Source organism: Polyodon spathula, chromosome 2 (assembly GCF_017654505.1).
Source record: "Polyodon spathula isolate WHYD16114869_AA chromosome 2, ASM1765450v1, whole genome shotgun sequence".
Lineage (NCBI taxonomy): Eukaryota > Metazoa > Chordata > Actinopteri > Acipenseriformes > Polyodontidae > Polyodon > Polyodon spathula.
The window spans coordinates 6,242,005-6,262,280 of NC_054535.1; the positions used below are offsets into that span (position 1 = coordinate 6,242,005).

Here is a 20,276-nt window from a genome sequence, read left to right on the forward strand (position 1 = left end):
GTTTTTCGAGATTTACGATTATACTGTAAATCAGTATATAATAGCCATTTTCTATACTTTTGAGGCATAAGCAATTAGGAAACAACACTTACTACCCAGGAACAAAAAAAAGTAAAAAATTCGTTACACGGTGTAGTCATGTAGTACAGGTTTTAGTAATACTGGAGCTGCTTATTAGTACTGTATATCCTTTTCATGACACCGAAATTACACTGCATTCTATACACTTTAAGACCGTATCAAACTGCATTAAAAGCATAAGGTACTTGTTATTCATAAACCTGTCCACGATTTGTTTGCTTTTAGATATATACAGTACACAAGATTTGTTTGGAACAATTGCAGTTATTTTTATTTATTTATTTATTTATTTGTCTGCTCGTACAATTGTAACCAGTGTTAACGTGTATACTTATACAAGGGATGTATTTAGCAGTGTGGCTAGGCTGAATTCCACTGACCTTTCCTGAGCTAGGGTTTCAGTGTTTTAGTATGGACTTGCACTAGAAAGAATTCCCAATCACAGAGTTGTCAAAGAGCCATTGTTCTCTGTGCTCTGACCATGTGGGTCAGCTACAAGTGCCTTCGTATCCTCCAGGGCCAAGAGCTGGCGAGGAGACTGGACTGGGCTGAGTTTCCTCTGAGGATCATGAAGCATTCTCGCATATTTATTCATTGCTGATTGCCTCGCAGAAGAGATTCTTCTTTCATAGCAGGAATTTCTGAGGAACGTGGAGGCTGATGGACACACTGCCTCATTATATCCCAGTAGACCCAGGGCATTGACTCCTGTATTGGGGTAGGAGCTGCTACTCAGGGAGACTGACTGGGATCCGTGTGGAATTGTTTCATCCAAAAAACAAAATGAATTACCTATAAACTGAATACTTTGAGCTGAATTGTTGCTTTTCAGTCGGCTCAGCCTGCATACAGATGACATCGTGATTCGTGAACAGGTAGCTGGTGATGCATCTTTCCTGGAATTTGTTACTAGAATAATGTGTATTTGTACAGCTTGTTGGATGGATTTATTTGGTCAGTGCTGTTTATCAAGAGTTTAAATCCACTCTCTCCCTTTGGATATACAGTATTGCTGGTTTTGTTTAATTGTTTTGTCACTATTGGATTTGTTTTAAATTATTTGAATACGAAATTCACTGGTACTATGATTTATTATATTTACTGGATACTGGAGCATATTTCTGGTGTAATGTATTTATTTTATCCTGGGTACTCTCGTCAAGAATGATCTGTGACGCAGTGGCATTGTATTCGCTTCCAGAGGCACCTGATACAGTGTTAAATATCAATGTGGAAGTATAAAAATCTCTGCTTTGCATTGTTTGTAATTTTTTGGTTTTTGTTTCAACACGGGTAGGAGGCTGAAGACATGGAGAGCCCCAAACGCAGCATTCGTGACAGCGGCTACATAGACTGCTGGGACTCTGAACGAAGCGACTCGCTCTCGCCACCTCGGCACGGCAGAGACGACTCCTTCGACAGCCTGGATTCGTTGGGATCACGCTCGCAGCAAACTCCCTCCCCCGATGTGGTGATCCGGGGCAGCAGCGATGGTGAGTAACTGCAGGGTTCACATCACAGTACTGCACTGCTCACCTGGTCTGTGCTGCATTGCTGCACTTTTAAAAACTGTCTGCACATAGCTTCGTGCAGTGCCAGGGCTTCCCCAAAGGCACGTGAAAACCGCTCTACAGCTAACTGAATTTGAAAAACAGGAATTTCATTTGTTATTAGGTGTTTGTTGCATTGTTGTTGTAGTTTTATTAATGTGTTTTTGGTAATTTTTGGCTTGTCACTTACTGTATGTACGCTTGAATTGAAGTTCAGGTTTGTGTCGGGTTTTTTTTTTTTGACATATGCATCAGATTAGCATTTCACACAAAACAATGTTGTTGCATTTCTTCAAGAATTTTATCAGAACAATATATACATTGTGATTCCCATACATGAATATAAAGACCTTTTATACAAAAACAAGACGATTGACACTAGTATGGAGGGAATGTGAATACACTAGTTAAAACTGTCAGATTTCTGTGTGACTTTCTGTGTGGTGACTTAATTATTTCCTTAGTACATATTTCCTTCCCATTTTTTTTCTTACACAATAAGGACTGTGTGTTATGCAGTATATTGTAGCTATGTAGAAGTTAGCTAACATTAATATTGTTTTTAATATGGCATTTTCTTTAAGTTAATGAATTAATTAATTGCAAGGCTGTTGTCATGAAAGAGTGTCCAGTGTGTTAGCATTTTACCTCCCAAGGTTTATTGACTCCGATTTTTTTAACCAGTGTGCAGCAAAAAAGCTTTGTTTATCTGCCAATCTAAGTGTTCAGATGACATTTCATATCTAAACACACAGCTAAACTGTGAAACACTTTACAGAGCTTTCAGTGGTACTAGTGTCTGACATTGAAAACCCCATTGGTAGACTCACTCTTTTCTCTTTTGATGTGTCAGGAACAGTATGTTTGATATGCCAGGATTTTTTGACGCATCAATAACCTTTTATTTTTGTGTGGTACTTCAGTAGAGGTAAACCCTTGGCTGATAGCATGATAAGGAATTTGTTTATGTCTTTCACTGTGCTCCAAAATAACAATTGATTCAGTGATGAGAACATGCTTTGAGTACTACGAGTTTAGATATATTATTTGTCTACCATTCTATTACTTATACCTAGAACTATATGGTTTATACAAAACACTAGATACAGATAAATAGAAATATCAAATTTTATTTTTTACTGGTGGACTTTAATTGTCTGATTTAAAATAAATAAATAAAAATCCAAGGTTTCAATCCATTAACCAATTAATGTTTTAAAAAATGAAGAAACCTGATTACAAAATATATAGAGCAGTTTGTGCCTTATTAAGCATTTCGGTGTGGAGTCAAATGTCAGAAAGCAGTTAAGTCATTGGGTTTTTTTGAACCTTACTGGACTGATTCGAATTTGAAGCGACAGCCCAAAATGAAAACCAACCCAGTGCACCAGCCCTTGTCAGAACACACTGCTTTCATTATGAGAGTCTCCTGAAACGCTGCCTCTGAAGCATGGCTACTTTACCTTGAACATGTATGCACATAATGCATAACAACCAGCACTCACTTAGCAGGCATCTAGCAGGTACAGTATGGTAAGATGCGTGACAGTCTTTTTAGACTTTCTTTGATCAAAAGTCAGGTACAGAAGCACTTGTGTTCAATTGTGCCTTATTGGATTACTGATCTTAGTGAAAATTTCAAATAGTTTAAGGTTTTGAACAATCTTGGTTATGATAAGACCATATCAAATAGTTTAAGGTTTTGAAAGTCTTGGTTATAAGACCATATCAAATAGTTTAAGGTTTTGAACAGTCTTGGTTATGATAAGGTCATATCCATATCGTTAAAGGTTTTGGACAGTCTTTGTTTATAATAAGACCGTATGTTCAGGTTTGATGAGACCTTTGGCTGATCTCTAAAAAATAGATGCGTTCACAGCCAGCCTTGCCTTTTTAAAATCTTGTAGCAAATGTGTACAATATTTTCAGGGAAGATCATAAACAACAATGCTGCATTTAAAATAAAGGGTTATTTTGTTGTCTTGTGTAGGTTTACACAAATAATATTTTACTTGCCATTGACAACAAAGGGTTTAAAATGAGGTTAGGAGATATTATAAATAGTAGTGCTAATTTACAATGCAATAGCGTTCTCTACAGAACTCTCAATTGTAATCTCAATGTAGTTGAATTTAAAAACATTTGAGGTATCCAGAAACCTGCTGGGTATTTTGACAGCTATGCATCTGTAATCAGTTTTCTTTTTATATAACAGAAGGTTTTTGTTTTTTACATGCTTTAAGTGAGGCTGTTGTTTATAGAGAAAAACTGGAGAATGCAGACATTGCTGTAATAACATCCGGCAGTTCACTTTCACTTCGACAGGGGAAAAAAACTGCACTAAAGCAACAATAAACTTGAAAAGCTTGAAAGGTTTTGCATACCCCAGGAATAGAATAAGCTAAATCTTTTTTAAACAGCTTTTAAATTCCTTATCTCTTGTCTGAGTTCTTTGTTTTTGCATGCTTAACAACGTGTCTAATCTGGAGGATGTGACCCAGAGTCAAGTACAGTCTCAGACACAACCACAAAGAAAGTGATTTCTAATTGTTGTAAATAAAGTAGAGATTCAGATTAATAATAGAACAGCACATAATTACATAACATTCAAAAACTAATTTCATACTACTATTGACAAAAGTGTTTGGGCACCCTTTCATTAGTATTTTGTGTGCCCACCCTTTACTTCCTTTACAGCTTGCAGTCTTTTTTAATATTTTGAAGCCGGTTCCTGGCATCTTTACTGAGATATTTTTGCCTGTTCTTCAACACATACAGCTTTGAGTTCTACAATCGACTTTGGTTTCCTTTTTGCAACAGCAGCCTTCAAGTCAGTCCACAACAGCTCAATGGGATTCAAGTCTGGGAACTGAGATAGCCATACATAACTGTAGTCTTCCTTTTTTTCAGAAATTCCTTTGTAGACTTTGTGGAATTCTTAGGGTCATTATCCAGTTGTAATGCAAACTTCCATTCAATAAGCCTTCTAGCACTGGGTAACAAATGAGAGTGCAAATTTTGCAGTAATACAAAGGTCGCCATTCCATGAGGAACAAAAACAAGCCGATAGCATCACACACAACCTCCACCATGTTTAACACTGGACATGATTAACTTTTCTTTAAATGTTTCTCCTGTCTTCCCCCCCAAAATATTATTGCTTTCTTGGTGAAAACAGGTTATATTTTGGATTCATCTCACCATTGAATTTGGTTGAAGAAATCATCAGGCTTCTTTTTAAGTATTCAATGGAAAACTCCAATCTCTTTCTTTTTGTATATTTGTTTACATCTTGGTTTTCAACCATGGACATTCATCTTGTTAAGGTATTGTTGAATTGTTTGCTTGTGAATTTCTTGACCATCTCTCAATTCTTGTGTCAAATCTTGTGCAATAATTTTGCCGGGCTGCTCGAACGATTCTTCTTCCAGATTTTGCAGAAATCTTTCTTGGACTTCCACACTGGAGCTAGTTGCAGTTGTTCCTGTTCTCCTGTGTTTGTCAGCAATAGCCCACTCAGTGCTTTTCGGTAAACAGTCTTTCTGCTATTTTTCTGGTAGTTTCTCCTTTGTCATTTTATAGTTGTATCACTGTCATTTTGGGATCATGTGATGTACTTTTTAATTGTAGCCATTTTTGTTAGTTTTTTTCATTACAAATTTCCAATTTATTAATCAGCACTTGATGATTATGTATTTGTTTATGTTATTATCATCAGATGTTGATTTTCAATCATTATAATTGTCAATAACAACGAATGGGTTTCACACAAAATATGTTGTGCACAAATATTTTGTCAAAGTATGAAATTAGTTTTTGCATGTTATGTTTAATTTTGTGCGTGTTATGTAATAATCTGTTGTTTTATTATAAGCAGAAGCTCTACTTTAATTTATGTCTTTCAGTAGAACAATTAGAAGTTATAAAAATCACTGGTTTTTCTCTTTTTTTTTTTTTAACTGCCAAATACTTTGGCTGCAACTGTGTATGTACTTCAACGATTAAAATAATAAATATATTGTATACATGGCAAAAAAACAACAGTTTCTTGTTACTGTTTAATGGAGCCTTTAGTGTTTAAATATTCTGGAATGTAACAAAACAACATACCACAATGCCTAAGAACATTTTTACTTCATGTTTAAACCATGGTTGCTTTAACAATAACAAAGAACAGTAATAAAGACAGTTCCTTCAATGTTAAGTGGTGTATTAAATAATACACTTGAACTAGCTAAGGCTTATGATGACTATGAAAAACTTATTTAAAAAATAAAAAGGTTTGTGCACTTTTAAAGATTCCATATTCAAGAAACTTAGCATGACTTTTGTCAGTGAGGTAGTATTTGTTAAACACATAAAAATAAGTTTTGTTTGACGGTAAGAGCTGATAATTCCCAATAAGATGGGCCCTTGGCTGACCCGTGTTCTGACAAGGCTTTCCAGCACACACTACTTAACTGGTACAATAGTTGGGTTCACTTCAGACAATGTGTGATACCACTGGGCAGGTGAGGTCAGGTCTAAAACCACAACAACCACGGTTGTTTTCAGTTATCATAGCATGGTGTGTGAATTGGAAAGGCTAATTATAATAGTCGTAATATTAACACATCTGGTGTGAGACAAGTTATTTACTGTGACTTTTCCAAGTATACAGATATTTATAACTGTCATAACCATTTCAGCTTTTCACTTGTCATTAATGTTTTCACTGGAAGGCTGATTTTAAAACATGATTATATTATATATATATATATATATATATATATATATATATATATATATATATATATATATATATATATATATATATATATATACACACACACACACATACATACATACAGTGCCTTGCAAAAGTATTTAGACCCCTGACCAATTCTCTAATATTACTGAATTACAAATGGTACATTGGAATTTCGTTCTGTTTAATATTTTATTTTTAAACACTGAAACTCAGAATCAATTATTGTAAGGTGACATTGGTTTTACGTTGGGAAATATTTTTAAGAAAAATAAAAAACTGAAATATCTTGCTTGCATAAGTATTCAACCCCTGTGCTGTGGAAGCTCCCAGTTTGCACCGATGAAAGAAATTGCCCTAACGAGGACACAATTATTTCAGTTTTTTATTTTTCTTAAAAATATTTCCCAACATAAAACCAATGTCACCTTACAATAATTGATTTCGAGTAAGTGTTTTAAAAAAAAATATCGAACGAAATTTCAATGTACCATTTGTAATTCAGTAATATGAGAGCCAGGGTGTCCTCGGCTCACCGCACACCAGCAACCTCTGTGGTCTGGCCGGGAACCTGCAGGCTTGCCTGTAAGCTGCCCAGAGCTGCGTTGACCTCAGCACTGTAGCTCTGAGGTGGCAGCATGGCGAGCCTGCAGTGTGTAAAGGACAGCGTGTGTTCATCTTCGCCTCTCCTGAGTCAGTGCAGAGATGGTAGCAGTGAGCTGAGCATAAAAATAATTGGACATTCTAAATTAGGAGAAAAAATAAAAATAATTGGCGACCTACTAAATAAAAAATAAAAAAAAGAAAGGATGCGATGTATAACAGTTTTACCGAAAGCTTATGAGTGTTTTATTGTTTTCCATAGCCTGCTACACCCAGTTGTTTTTTTTATTAAGCTTTATCACTCCACACTCATAAAATCAGCCATCAGGGAGTGTTTTTAAACTCCCAACACATCATTTTATTAACTGGAAATTTGAACACAAATTCATATACAATTTTGCGCAGTGAAAATCTTTTACAAATTTTAAATACAACAAATGTTTTTTATGTTTAATTTTAGTTTAATAATGTAATGGAATGCTGTCTTTTTATTTCTCATTTGTGTGGCATAACTTAGCATGTGTTGATTCAAGTTATTTCTCATAGAAAACGCTCTCAATAACAGCACAATATACAGGATCAGCTACATTAGCAATGCATGTATTTATAGTATTGCTCAGTCATGATAATGACTTCATAGACAACAACTGCTACAGAAGCAAAAATGAGTTTACTCTGGGTTGTCAGAGCTTATTAACCCCGACATGTTATCCTTGGCTCCAGTCCCCAGAGGCTAAGCCCCCCAAATTTATTCTGGAGCAGCCCCTGCTTTGGCAGCCCAGGTCTGACATCACAAATGTTTGCTCTGCCCACTTTTGCAACTGGTATGGGAGACTGGAGCTAACTGAGACACCACTCATAAAATACTGTCACACACTGTCACATGATGACGGGTCCATGACAATAATGATTGTAGTAATTAATATGTAAGTGACCCATCCTCTGTGTGTGTGGAAGCTTCAGGCTGTCAAACTTCTACGTTTAAAAAAAAAAAAAAAAATACTTTTCACAGTCTGAAGTAAATTTCAAGGAATTTGATATTTTGACTCGTAGCCAAACAAACAAAGCACATATCCAGTATGTGTGCCATTAAATACATGTGTAAGTTTTACTATTTATCCTGGTAAACCAGTAAAGAAGAGCAACGATTTAGCACATCCTGACTGTCTGCCTACAATGTTTCCTCATTTCGTTAAAAACATTTTTGACCTGCGCAGCTAAAACAATCTTTAAATAATTAATGCTTAATGTATTGCAGCGTGCACAGGGAAGACAGCAGCAGGGCTGGTAGGTGACTTAATCACAAACAAGGACATAAGCCTGATATACGCTCCTTGCAAAGGAGCCGGCTCTCTTGTACAGTGGTATCGGCGCCATGCTTTAGTGCGAGAGGTCCCGGGTTCGTGTGCCTGCCCTTCGCCTGTGTGTGGATTGCCTCACCCTGTGTGATGCACCTGTCTGCAAGAACTGCCATGTCTCATGGGAAAGAATAATTTAAAAGATCATATGACATGTTCACAGGCTCTGGTTTATTACATGACAATATATAAAATCCACATGTTTGTTGTGTTGTTTACTGTCATAACTTCTCATTAAAGCCTCTGTGGGATTTGGCTTTGTATGTATTATGTTTTTTTTGTTTGTTTTTTACTGTAGAGCGTTTAAAAAAGTGAATGCTTTTAAGTCTTAGGAGTATGCAGCGTTTCCTTCATTGCACTATTTCCAATCTTTTTAAAACTGAGAGAAAAAAAGCTTGCTGGCCCAGTGTTTGTGCGATGGACCGACCACATACTGGTCCACTCTCTTTACCGGAGTTCCTTAAGGTGTACCGGATATGTACCGGACTTGCATAGATTTGGATTGGACCACTCATGGAACCTGGTTCGGTCCGCATCCCTAATATAAAGTATATGTGTATATGCAGTTATTGGGGTCATTTTTGGAAGATTTACTCATTTAAAAAAAATTAACACGGGGTGTTGGGGGGGAAACTGGACGTATTTTCATCCCCAGTTGTATTAGAAGTGTTGGACTTTTATTAATATGATTGTTGTGTATTCCTTTTGTCCTTTTTCTCTTCATGATTTTCTCTAGGGTTGTGACCGCAATGGGTGATATTATACTATATGTAAAAACATATAGTATAATATGTAAAGGCAATGCAACATACATCTCATGGTTATGTGACGATATGCATCATTGATTTTAATTGAACTTTTTTTATTTTGATGGAATCAGGCTTGGCAAGTAAGTATTTTACTGGATGCCAAAGGAATCCAAGACATCTGGCATACATATTAAACAAGAATGTGTTTTTATGAAAATAAATGTTGAACTTTGCAGCTTGGGTCAGCCAGTGTAATTGGTCAAATTATAAATGGTGTAAAATAAACCTGTGCAATCAAATCCTTGTGCTGTAAGAGATGTAAACAGATTTATTTTTGGAGGCCAAATACCTGGCTTTGGCAAGTAACTTACTGAAGTTAGTAATACCATACAGATTTCAAATGCCAGGAAGAAAGATGATTTATAAAATGCGGTTAGTTTTAAGTCTAACTGTCATTTTTGAAGCAGATCACTGAACCATTCATCCTCAGATCAGGTGTTGCAGTTCCAATCCACTACTTAATTTAAAACCCTCCTCTATTTAACTTTTTATTTACTGTTTCACAAGAATTGGGCAGGCAATAAACTTTTAGTGATCTGCCATCTGCTAAGCACCAGTAAACTTTTGGTGTATTACAAATGCTGCTGTGGTGTAATTTTTTACTTAAATGTGGACCAGCTTTAGTATAATTACATGTGTCCTACAGACACCATGTCGCATCTATTACAAGACACAAGCAGATGGAGGGGTCTGCTTTAACTTGCTGGAGTCCTGTGTTTATCTCTGTAGGTCGCGGTAGTGACTCTGAATCAGATGTGCCACACAGGAGGATGCCGGACACGAGGAAAGATGACATGTTAGCCCGGAGGACATCTTGCAACGAGCCCAGATCGGCAATGCCCTTCAATCAGTACCTGCCAAACAAGAGCAACCACTCGGCCTATGTCCCCACACCTCTACGCAAGAAGGCGGCAGAGCGGGAGGAATACCGCAAGAGCTGGAGCACTGCCACGTCACCCATTGGGGGAGAGCGTCCCTTCAGGTAATAACCCTGCTGTTGGTTTCAAAATGTGCAAATAATGGGCCTGCTAGAAAGCATGCATGCATATGAACCTAGGCATTTATTGCTGGTGTAAATATTGGGTTTGCTACAGAGATTATCAAGGGTTACATTTCTTGTTCTTTGTTAACCACTGGAATGAACACAACACAGTAATGATGCGTGACACTTTAAATTTTGTCCAGTGACTTCTCAGGGGATTAATACAGGCAATGGAAAGTGATGAATGATTTCAAAAGAACAAAGTAATTTTTTGTACTGGTGCTGAAAGATTGTTTTGTGGAGACTGCTGCCAATTGCTGTGCCATGCAGTTCGACTCCAGAACAGTTAACCTACCCATTAACCTGTTTTTTTTTATTTTTTATTTTTTTAGCTGCTAGTATTATTACAAGGTACTTAGCTATTTCTTTTCCAGATGTTTGATTAAGAGAAATAATCCACCTCTCCATGGCCAGTGGTGTTAAAGTATGTGGCGCACTGCTGATGATGCAGGTCCTGTTCAGACACTGCCTATGGTGTTTCCTGTAACAATGTGAATACATTTATTGTAGTTATTCAAGTCAAAGTGGTTTTGAGAAACGGTTTAATATAAAGAAAATGGGACAAAAAAGGATAAGGTTTTTGTTCTGTAGTACTTGAGCATTTAAGTTTTTTATGAATTTAATTAAAAACCTCACTGGTTTTTCTCTCAGTTGTTGCATTGCAGTGAACTTTTATTATACAATTTAACTGTCCAGACATTCAGAAGAAACTAAAGGAAACAAAAATATTTGTTTTCTATTTTTTGTTTTTTCATTGACAACAGGGGCTAGTCTTGAATCTAATATCTGAAAAAAAATCTACCTTACCAGCATCAATTCCACTCAAATTTGTCACATTTTATGTAAGATATTTGATATACTAACTGCGACAATTTTAACTACAGAGGATACATCATACAGTAATTCAGCTTTCACCTGCTCGGTTATTTGGGACTGATTCTCTTACATATGGATGAAAACTAATTAATAATGGCCTGGTAGTTTCCTGTGTTATTAATCAGTCTTACACCTACAAGTCTGGGCCGCTACCCAAGCCCTTGAAAAGGCCCCAGTTCAGTCTTTTTCTATAATTTCGGCTTCTGGCTCAACCCTAACTACCTTATCCATATCTGTGATTAGATTCTTTTTTTATTGATATAGTGACTGCCATGTGAACTGTATTGTATAACCTAATAGCCACCCCGAAACAATCGAAGAAGAAAACTGTGAAGATGACGGCAGGGCACCATGCAAGAGACGTGCATGGCCAGAGGAGGTCCCCAGAGCAGTGACGTCTCGGGTAGATAATGTTCAGTTTCAAGAAATTGGAAGAACCCAGGCCCAAACTGATGGGCCAAAAGAGAGCCTACAGCACCAGTGGGAGGGAATGGATGAGGAGGAAGTGAAAAGGCTGCAGAGGCTTGAGAAGGCTGGGATCAGGGTCTTGCCAGCATCGGTGCGCTACAGCAGGTTAGCTGAATGATTCTGAGGTGCCCTGCCGACCGCTTGCACGCTTGTGGTGGTGCTGTAGTTGTTGTGGCTGCTTGGTGTGTACTTTTGAGTTTCATGTTAACAAGGTACAGTACTGTGGCTGTACTGTATTTATTTAAGCATTATCCTGTGCTTTTTAAAATTCTGCATTAATTCTTCACTGAGGGCAAAATTCTAATTGCTGGATAGAGGGAGACAGGGAGGGTTTGTCAGTAGTGTGAAGAGCCAATGTTTCCCTTCAACCAAGTTCATTGAACTGTGCTCTTTCAGTTCATAAACTATTCTGAATTGAATTGAATACAGAATAAACTGTAGCTGTAAATCAATTGATACACTAATTTACCCACATGTGGTTGCTCAATGTGCATGATGGTGTGAACTACAGTACACAAGTAATCCAAAAGGCTGTATGATATAGTAAATTAGCTGTCAATTAAGGAAGAGTAAACTCAGTGTGCTTAATACATGACCTACAGCTAGCGGTCAGGAATCTCAGTTGCATAGTAATAAAGTGATACTCCATTTCAATTAGCGATACTGGTATTAGGCAACCGGATTTAAAATGGTCAAATCTGTGTGCACAGAAGAAGGTAACTTTGTTTCTGGTTTAGTTAGATTCCAGAAATAAAGGTGACATGGTGAGGTGAAGCCAATATGTTTGAACACTGAGCTCTAAATAGGTAATGCAAGACTGCAAGCTTTGCTGGCGTTTATATATATATATATATATATATATATATATATATATATATATATATATATATATATATATATGTGTGTACAGTGCCTGTAGAAAGTCTACACCCCCTTGAACTTTTTTCACATTTTGTTGTTACAGTGCCTCAAGTTTCATGCATTGAAATGAGGATTGTTTTCCACTTATCTACACACCATACCATACACTGTTAAGGGGAAAAAAGTTTTTATTGAGAAAAAAATTATATATTAAAAATACAAAACTGAAAGATCATAATTGATTAAGTCTCCACCCCCCTGACTTAATACTTTGTGGAAGCACTTTGACAGCAATTACAGCTGTGAGTCTGTTAGGATAGGTCTCTACCAACTTTTGCATACCTAGATTTGGCAATATTTGACCATACTTCTTTACAAAACTGTTGAAGCTCTATCAAGTTCCTTGGGGAGAGTTGATGGACAACAATCCAAGTCACGCCACACATTTTCGATTGGGTTTAGGTCAGGGCTGTGACTGGGCCACTCAAGGACATTTACCTTTTTGTTCCTTACCCACTCCAGTGTAGCTTTGGCTATGTGCTTTGGGTCGTTGTCCTGCTGAAAGGTGAACTTCTGTCCCAATTTCAGTTTTTCTGCAGAGGGCAGCAGGTTTTCCTCAAGGACTTCTTTGTACTTTGCTCCATTCATTTCCCCTTCTATCCTGACAAGTGCCCTGTGCCGATGAGAAACATCCCCATAACATGATGCTGCCACCACCATGCTTCACAGTAGGGATGGTGTTCTTTGGGTGATGTGCTGTGTTGGGTTTTGCTCCAAACATAGCACTTTGCATTTAGGCTAGAAAGTTCCATTTTAGTTTCATCAGATCACGGAACTTTTTGCCACATGGCTACAGAATCATTTTTTTTTGCATAATTCAAACAGGATTCAAGGTGGGCTTTCTTGAGTAATGACTTCCTTCTTGCCACCCTACCATACAGGCGAGATTTGTGGAGTGCTTGGCATATTGTTGTCACATGCACACTTGGCTATAACAGCCTGTAGCTCTTGCAAAGTTGCAATTGGCTTCTTGGTAGCCTCTCTGATCAGTCTCCTCCTTGCTTGGTCATCCAGTTTGGAGGGACGGCCTGATCTAGGCAGGGTCTTGGTGGTGCTATACACCTTCCACTTCTTAATAATTGTCTTCACCGTGCACCAAAGGGTATTCAAGGCCTTTGATATTTTATACCCGTTCCCTGATCTGTACCTTTCAACAACTTTGTCCCAGAGTTCTTTTGAAAGCTCCTTGGTGCTCATGGTTGAGTCTTTTGCTTTGAAATGCACTACCCAGCAGAGGGAACCTACAAGATCTGCTGAATTTATCCTGAAATAATGTGAATCACTACACTTTAGCACAGGTGGAGGCCACTTAACTTGGTATGTGATTTTGAAGGCGATTGGTTACACCTGAGCTAATTTAAGATTGCTATTACAAGGGGGGGAACAACGACACTTATCCAACCAAGGTATTACAGTTTTTATTTTTAACTAATTTTCTTCAAATTTCTAGAATATTTTTTTCACTTGGAAATTGTGGGGTAGGATGTGTAGATAAATGAAAAAAAAAAAACTATTTTAATGCATTTTAATTCCAGGCTACAAGGCAACAAAAGGTGAAATTTTGAAAGGGGATGTAGACTTTCTATAGGCACTGGATATGTATATTAAAGCCTGTTATAGCAATATTTTAATAACTGCATGCAGGTCAAGCTTAGATCACTGGAGCCACTTGGAGTATAAATAGAAAATCCAACCAGCAAATGATTCTCAAAACCATAAAAAGTGTTCCTAATTGTAACTGATTCCATGAAATGGAAATATTATGGTTGTACGCACAGTACCATACTCCTAACATATTCTCATGACTGTAGCTGCCACAGTAAACATGAACACAGTTTCATCGTTCACAAGAAAACTACAAAGAAATAACATTTTTAATTTAAACCAGGAAAAAGTTTCAGAATATCTGAAAGATTCCTGACATTTGATCTTGCATGTGTGTTTTTAGTTTCTTAATTATTACTATTCAGAAACACTTGTCTTAATACATAGAATAATAAGACCCTATGGTTGGCAAAAGGTGAAAAAAAACTTATATGGTTCCACCGAGGGTTTTTATGTCTAGACTTATAATGCTTTTGGTATGATTTAATAGGCCATAAAAAATAAATAGAGCTTCATTTTAAACAAAAGACATGAATTAGATACAGCCAGCTACACCTTGGGCACTGGAATCTGACATTTGGCCAGACAAACAGGAATTCCTTTAACTCACATTTGGAAGCCTGTGTTTTCATTTATCGCTCCCGAGTGCAACTGGGTGGTTTGCCGGACTCTTATGTGGTAACCTGATTTGGAGTGAGGTTGAGTGGCTTCGACTTACAGCTCGGTTTTCTTTTCTTGGGGATGTTTTCTACTAACAGCATGAACAGTACGTGCATTTCAGCCCAGTGTGGAATAAAATCTACCTTTTCAACCCTCTGCGTGTCAGCCCAAAGCCAGTCATTGAAGAAAGCCAGTCAGCCCCTCTGGATATAATCCTCCGTCGAGATAACGACTTTCTAAAGCACCAGCAGGGGAGAGAGTCTGACTCGGAGGAGGAGGAGCAGGAGCAGAGACTGCCGGACATCGAGAAGGATGACCTGGCCTCCAGGAAAGCCAGAATGAACCAGCTCAAACCCAAAGTTCCACACAACCAGTTTTTACCAATGCCGTGCTCAAAGAGTGAGGAAAAATGGGAGAACATAAAGAAAGCCACCCACCGCATTACAAGCAGCTCACTAGATAGGCAACAGCAAGGAGTGACCAGGTGCTGCATAGATTTTCTTTTCTTCTTGATGTCACACTTACCTAAAAGCTGCATGGGTCTAGATACATTGTAGTTAAGGGGTATTTGTCGTGAATGCTATTGGGGAAATATGACAGTTAACAGCATGCCCACACTTTTGTCACATCTTTGAACCAAGCCTGGGGTTATAAACACTTAAGTGAAAAACTACTGCTGTGTGTCAAGAAGGGAGAGAGAGAGAGAGAGAGAGAGAGAGAGAGAGAGAGAGAGAGAGAGAGAGAGAGAGCTGTGCTGCAGCCTGTGTGTTGTTGAGGGAGAGAGAGAGAGAGAGCTGTGCTGCAGCCTGTGTGTTGTTGAGAGAGAGAGAGAGAGAGAGAGAGAGAGAGAGGAGACTGTGTGCTGTGTTGCACCTGATGAGAGAGAGGAGAGGGAGAGGAGGAAGAGAGAGAGCTGTGCTGCAGCCTGTGTGTTGTTGAGAGAGAGGGAGAGGGAGGGAGAGAGAGAGTTGTGCTGCAACCTGGGTGTTGTTGAGAGAGAGAGGGAGAGAGAGTTGTTGAGAGAGAGAGTGAGAGAGAGAGAGAGAGAGAGAGAGAGAGAGAGAGGAGAGAGAGAGAGAGAGAGAGAGGAGAGAGAGAGAGAGAGAGAGAGAGAGAGCTGTGCTGCAGCCTGTGTGGTGTTGAGAGAAAGAGAGAGAGAGAGAGAGAGAGAGAGAGGGAGGGAGAGCTGTGTTGCAGCCTGTGTGGTGTTGAGGGAGAGAGGGAGAGAGAGAGAGAGAGCTGTGCTGCAGCCTGTGTGGTGTTGAGAGAGAGAGAGACTTTGACTTTAAGATCCTTTATTTAAATATTCCAAATAAAATCCATTAAAATTCAAATAAAGGTAAAACATAACAAAAGTTAAGATTCCTACTGCCTGAGCAAAATTTAAAAAATCCTAAAATACATCGTGTTCTCCTTAAAAACAGATTTTAAACAAAATAAAAGGATCATTAAAAAATCAATATTAAACAGTGTTTTTTTCTTTGTTGAAAACAGATAAAAGCCAAAATAAAACACTGTAAAACAAAAATTAAATAAAATTAGAACAAAAATTGGAGCTCCCCCTCCTCACTCACAGCACACAAGGCGTCTCCCACACACCACCTCTCCTGAAAGTCCTCCAGGTTACTGACCAGTTTAAAATACTCAAACTCTACTCTGATCTGGCTGACCACGAGCACCCTGAACTGAACCACTAAACTGGTCAGTCCAGAACCAGAGAGTTGATTTTTCCTTGTCTTTAAAATAGCCAATTTTGCCTGTCCAATTAAAAAATTAATAAGAACACACCTGTTTTTCATTTTAAAACTGTATAGAACCCCAAAAATAAAAAGCTCCTTACTAAAAACGACCCCTAAATTATTCAGGATTCCCTGCAGTAAATTAAAAAGTGGCCGCAGCCTCTCACACTCACTGTAGGCATGAAAGAGAGTTTCCTCTGCTGAGCAAAAAGTGCACTGCTCACTGATGCTGGGGTCCACTCTATGGAGAAACCTGCCTGTGGACACAATGCAGTGTAGAATCTTCCACTGCAGGTCCCCCACTCTCTTGGCGAGAGGCGGCTTGTACAGCACCCTCCACACCGGCCTGTGCCCCTCCTCTACAGCCAAGTAAGCTCGCCACTTAGAGTCTACCAGACCCCTTAGCCTACTATACTCTGTGGCTTTAACACACAATTTGTATATATGTTTTCCATTCATTGTGTGAAAGATAATTTCCTCCACATTCTGCAATTTAAGCAAAGTCCCTCCATTCTCTCCACCGCCCTCACCTTCCTCACCTACTGCTGGTGACACGATCATCCCTGGAAATAAGGAAAGCTGTCTCTGCTCTGTGCCTCTGGACAACTCCTCCCTCAGGACTGCCTTGAGCCGCGGGGAGAGGCAGCCCCTCAACTCACCCATCAGTCTTTCTGCAAGCCTCTCTGAGTGCCAGCCTAGCTGTGCAGTTAGCTGGGAGGCAGTTAGCCAGCAGGAGAGCTCAAGGTTTAACAGGTGGACCATCCTGGTTACACCTGCTTTTAAAAAACTGGCACAGAGCGTCATCGACTGGAGGAACTTAACTGGAAAGAGTGGATTAAAAAATAGGGGCTCCTCAAACAGGTCCTGCCCTGTCAAGGACTCCACATCCCTTTCCACCCTCACCAGCTGCCAGGCTTTTAAAATACTTTGATAAAAAGGAGGAAGTCCTGCTTTACTAAAACTGGTGTTCTCAATTAAAAACAGGTGTTTTCCTAACCCCAGCCCCCCAAATCTATTGAGAAGGAAACAGGCCAGCCTCTTCCAATGAGCCTCCTCCTCAGTGTACAGGAGTCTCTGAACCGCCTGCAGTCTGAAGGCTGCCACCCTGCTGGCAATGCTGACTAGCCCCTGCCCCCCCTCATCACTAGGGAGGTAGAGGACTGCCGGCCTCAAACTGTGTCTCCCGCTCCAAAAGAACTCCAGCAACACTCTCTGGATCTCCTTCACCAGGCCCTGGGGTGGGTCCAGGCATACCAGCTTGTGCCACAAGCTAGAGGCCACCAGATTATTAATAACAAGCACCCGGCCCTTGAAGGACAGTTGAGCCAGCAGTCCCTTCCACCTCTGCAGCCGCCCCCTCACCCTGTCCAACAAACCCTCCCAGTTCTTTTTCATGTAGTTTTCTGTTCCGAGGTGCACCCCCAACACTTTAATACCTGTTCTGTTCCATTTCAGCCCCTCAGGCAGGAAAGGAGGGGTGCCCTCATCCCAGCTGCCTGACAGGAAGGTGTCACATTTTGCCCAGTTTACTCTGGCAGAAGATGCTCTCTGGAACTCATTTAGAGTCTGCTGCAGCGCTTGGACATCTGCATCCCCACTCACAAACACAGTCACATCGTCTGCGTAGGCAGACACCTTCACTGTGGCAGAGGAGGGTGTGGAGGGCGAGGAGGGCACTGTCCATCCAGATAACCTGACCCTCAGCAGGTGCAGCAGGGGCTCTATAACCAGTGAATACAGCATACCAGACAGGGCACAGCCCTGCCTTATACCCCTGCACACTGGGAAGGGCTGACTCAGCCCATTGTTGATCTTTAAAATACTAAAAATGTTGGAATATAAAAGCCGAATATAAGAAATAAAACCAGGACCGAACCCGAAGGCTTCCAGTGTATGAAAGAGGTAGGTGTGGTCGACTCTGTCGAAAGCCTTCTCTTGATCCAGGGAGACCATTCCTACATTAAAATCACAAATATCACTTACAGTTAAAAAATCTCGAATAAAAAACAAGTTATCAAAAATAGAGCGACCCGGTATACAATATGTTTGATCCATATGTATTACAGTTCCAATAACACTTTTTAATCTATTAGCGATTGTTTTGGATAAAATCTTTAAATCAGAACATAAAATTGACACAGGTCTCCAATTTTTAAGCTGGCAAAGGTCTCCCTTCTTGGGCAGCAGTGTAACCACTGCCCTACGGCAGCTAAGAGGCAGTTCCTTGTGGCTGAGGCTCTCTCTCAGAACCTGGAGCAAATCCTCCCCCATTATATCCCAGAAATTATTATAAAATTCTGCTGGCAGTCCATCGATCCCGGGAACCTTTCCGCTGGAGAGCTGCTTGACAGCGGCGGTCATCTCCTGGTGGGTCAGCGGTGCGTCCAGCTGAATCTGCTCCTTCTCACTGAGGCTGGGTAACCCCTGGAGCAGCCGCTCAGTGTCCTCTATGTTGCACAGTTCTTTATTATAAAGTTCCTTGTAAAAACGCACCGCCTCTCTGCTGATTTCCTCCCGGGTGTGCAGTTCTTTCCCACCAGGAGTCCTGATACAACACAGCTGTCTACTGTCCGCTCTCTTCCTCTCCAGGTTGAAGAAGAAACTAGTGGGGGCATCCATGTCTCTCAACTCCATGAATCTGGAACGCACAATCGCCCCCTTCACTCTTTCCTTCAGCAAGCTCCCCAGCGCGATTTTCTGCTCTTTTAGGTTCTCCAGGGTCTGTTCTTTAAATTCTGAATTTAAACTTTCCTCTAGGAGGAGGATTTTGGACTCCAGTTCTCTCACGGCTGTGTTCAGTGACCTGGTTGCATTTATAGTATATTGTTGACAAAAACATTTAATTTGTATTTTGCCAATGTCCCACCACTGTCTTAAATCTTTATATTGTGCTTTTTCTTTTTTCCAAATTATCCAAAAAAGTTTGAATTGTTGCTTAAATTTTACATCTTGTAATAATTTTACATTGAAATGCCAGTAAGATGCTCTGTGGGGTTCTGATTGAATTATTACTGTAATTAATAGACAGTGGTGGTCAGAGACTACTGGGGATGATTCTTGCTTTGATAAATTTATTTAAATCGTTTTTAGAAGTATAAAACCGGTCTAGTCTTGCTCTATATACACAGTCTGTGTGATACTGAGACCAGGTGTATTGTCTTGAACTGGGGTGCAGGCATCTCCATATGTCAACCAGGTCACTGGACTCTAACAATGCAGCCAACTCTCTGGAGGACTGAGGGTGTGGTTCATCATTATTTCTATCAATATTAAAATTAACAGTACAATTAAAATCTCCTCCTACTACCACCACATCATTATTATTAATATTAAAAAGAGCTTGCTTTAATTTCTTAAAAAATAAAATTCGTTCGCCCCCTCTATTGGGGGCATAAATATTAATAAAAACATACACTGTACTGCCCAGCCTAGCTCTTACTTTTAAAATCCTCCCTTTCTCGATTTCATCCATATCTAGTAAAACTGCCCCCAGGCTGGGTTTAAAAAGCACGGCTACTCCTGCACTAGTACTAGCGCCGTGACTCATCACGCACAGCCCCTCCCACTCCGCTCGCCACGCCTCCTCATTCTCCTGATCCGAGTGCGTTTCCTGCAGAAACACCACCCCCGCCTGCTTCTGCTCTAAAAACTCGACTAGCTGCGCCCTCTTAAAAGACTGTCTGCAGCCGTTTAGATTAAAAGAAACAAAAACGCACCTTTCCATCATAGCTAAAAAAACTAACACACTAAAACAAGTAATAAAAGAAGTTTCATAAAACACAGCCATTTTTAAACAAGAGATTTTGAACCACTTTTA

The 20,276-nt window shown here is 39.5% G+C and overlaps 1 protein-coding gene across 8 annotated transcripts in view; it reads left to right on the forward strand.

Moving 5' to 3' along the window:
* LOC121329510 (LIM and calponin homology domains-containing protein 1-like) overlaps positions 1 to 20,276 on the forward strand; it is a 125,810-nt gene that overhangs the window by 60,016 nt on the left and 45,518 nt on the right. For 6 of the 8 annotated variants that reach the window (XM_041275104.1, XM_041275120.1, XM_041275111.1 and 3 more), the window contains 4 exons: positions 1,379 to 1,574; positions 9,878 to 10,130; positions 11,367 to 11,639; positions 14,887 to 15,204. In XM_041275104.1, coding sequence (XP_041131038.1) covers positions 1,379 to 1,574; positions 9,878 to 10,130; positions 11,367 to 11,639; positions 14,887 to 15,204 — 1,040 coding nt within the window. Of the gene's footprint in view, positions 1 to 686; positions 957 to 1,378; positions 1,575 to 9,877; positions 10,131 to 11,366; positions 11,640 to 14,886; positions 15,205 to 20,276 lie in introns of those variants that run through there. The other 2 variants (XM_041275138.1, XM_041275147.1) reach the window with 2 other exon arrangements.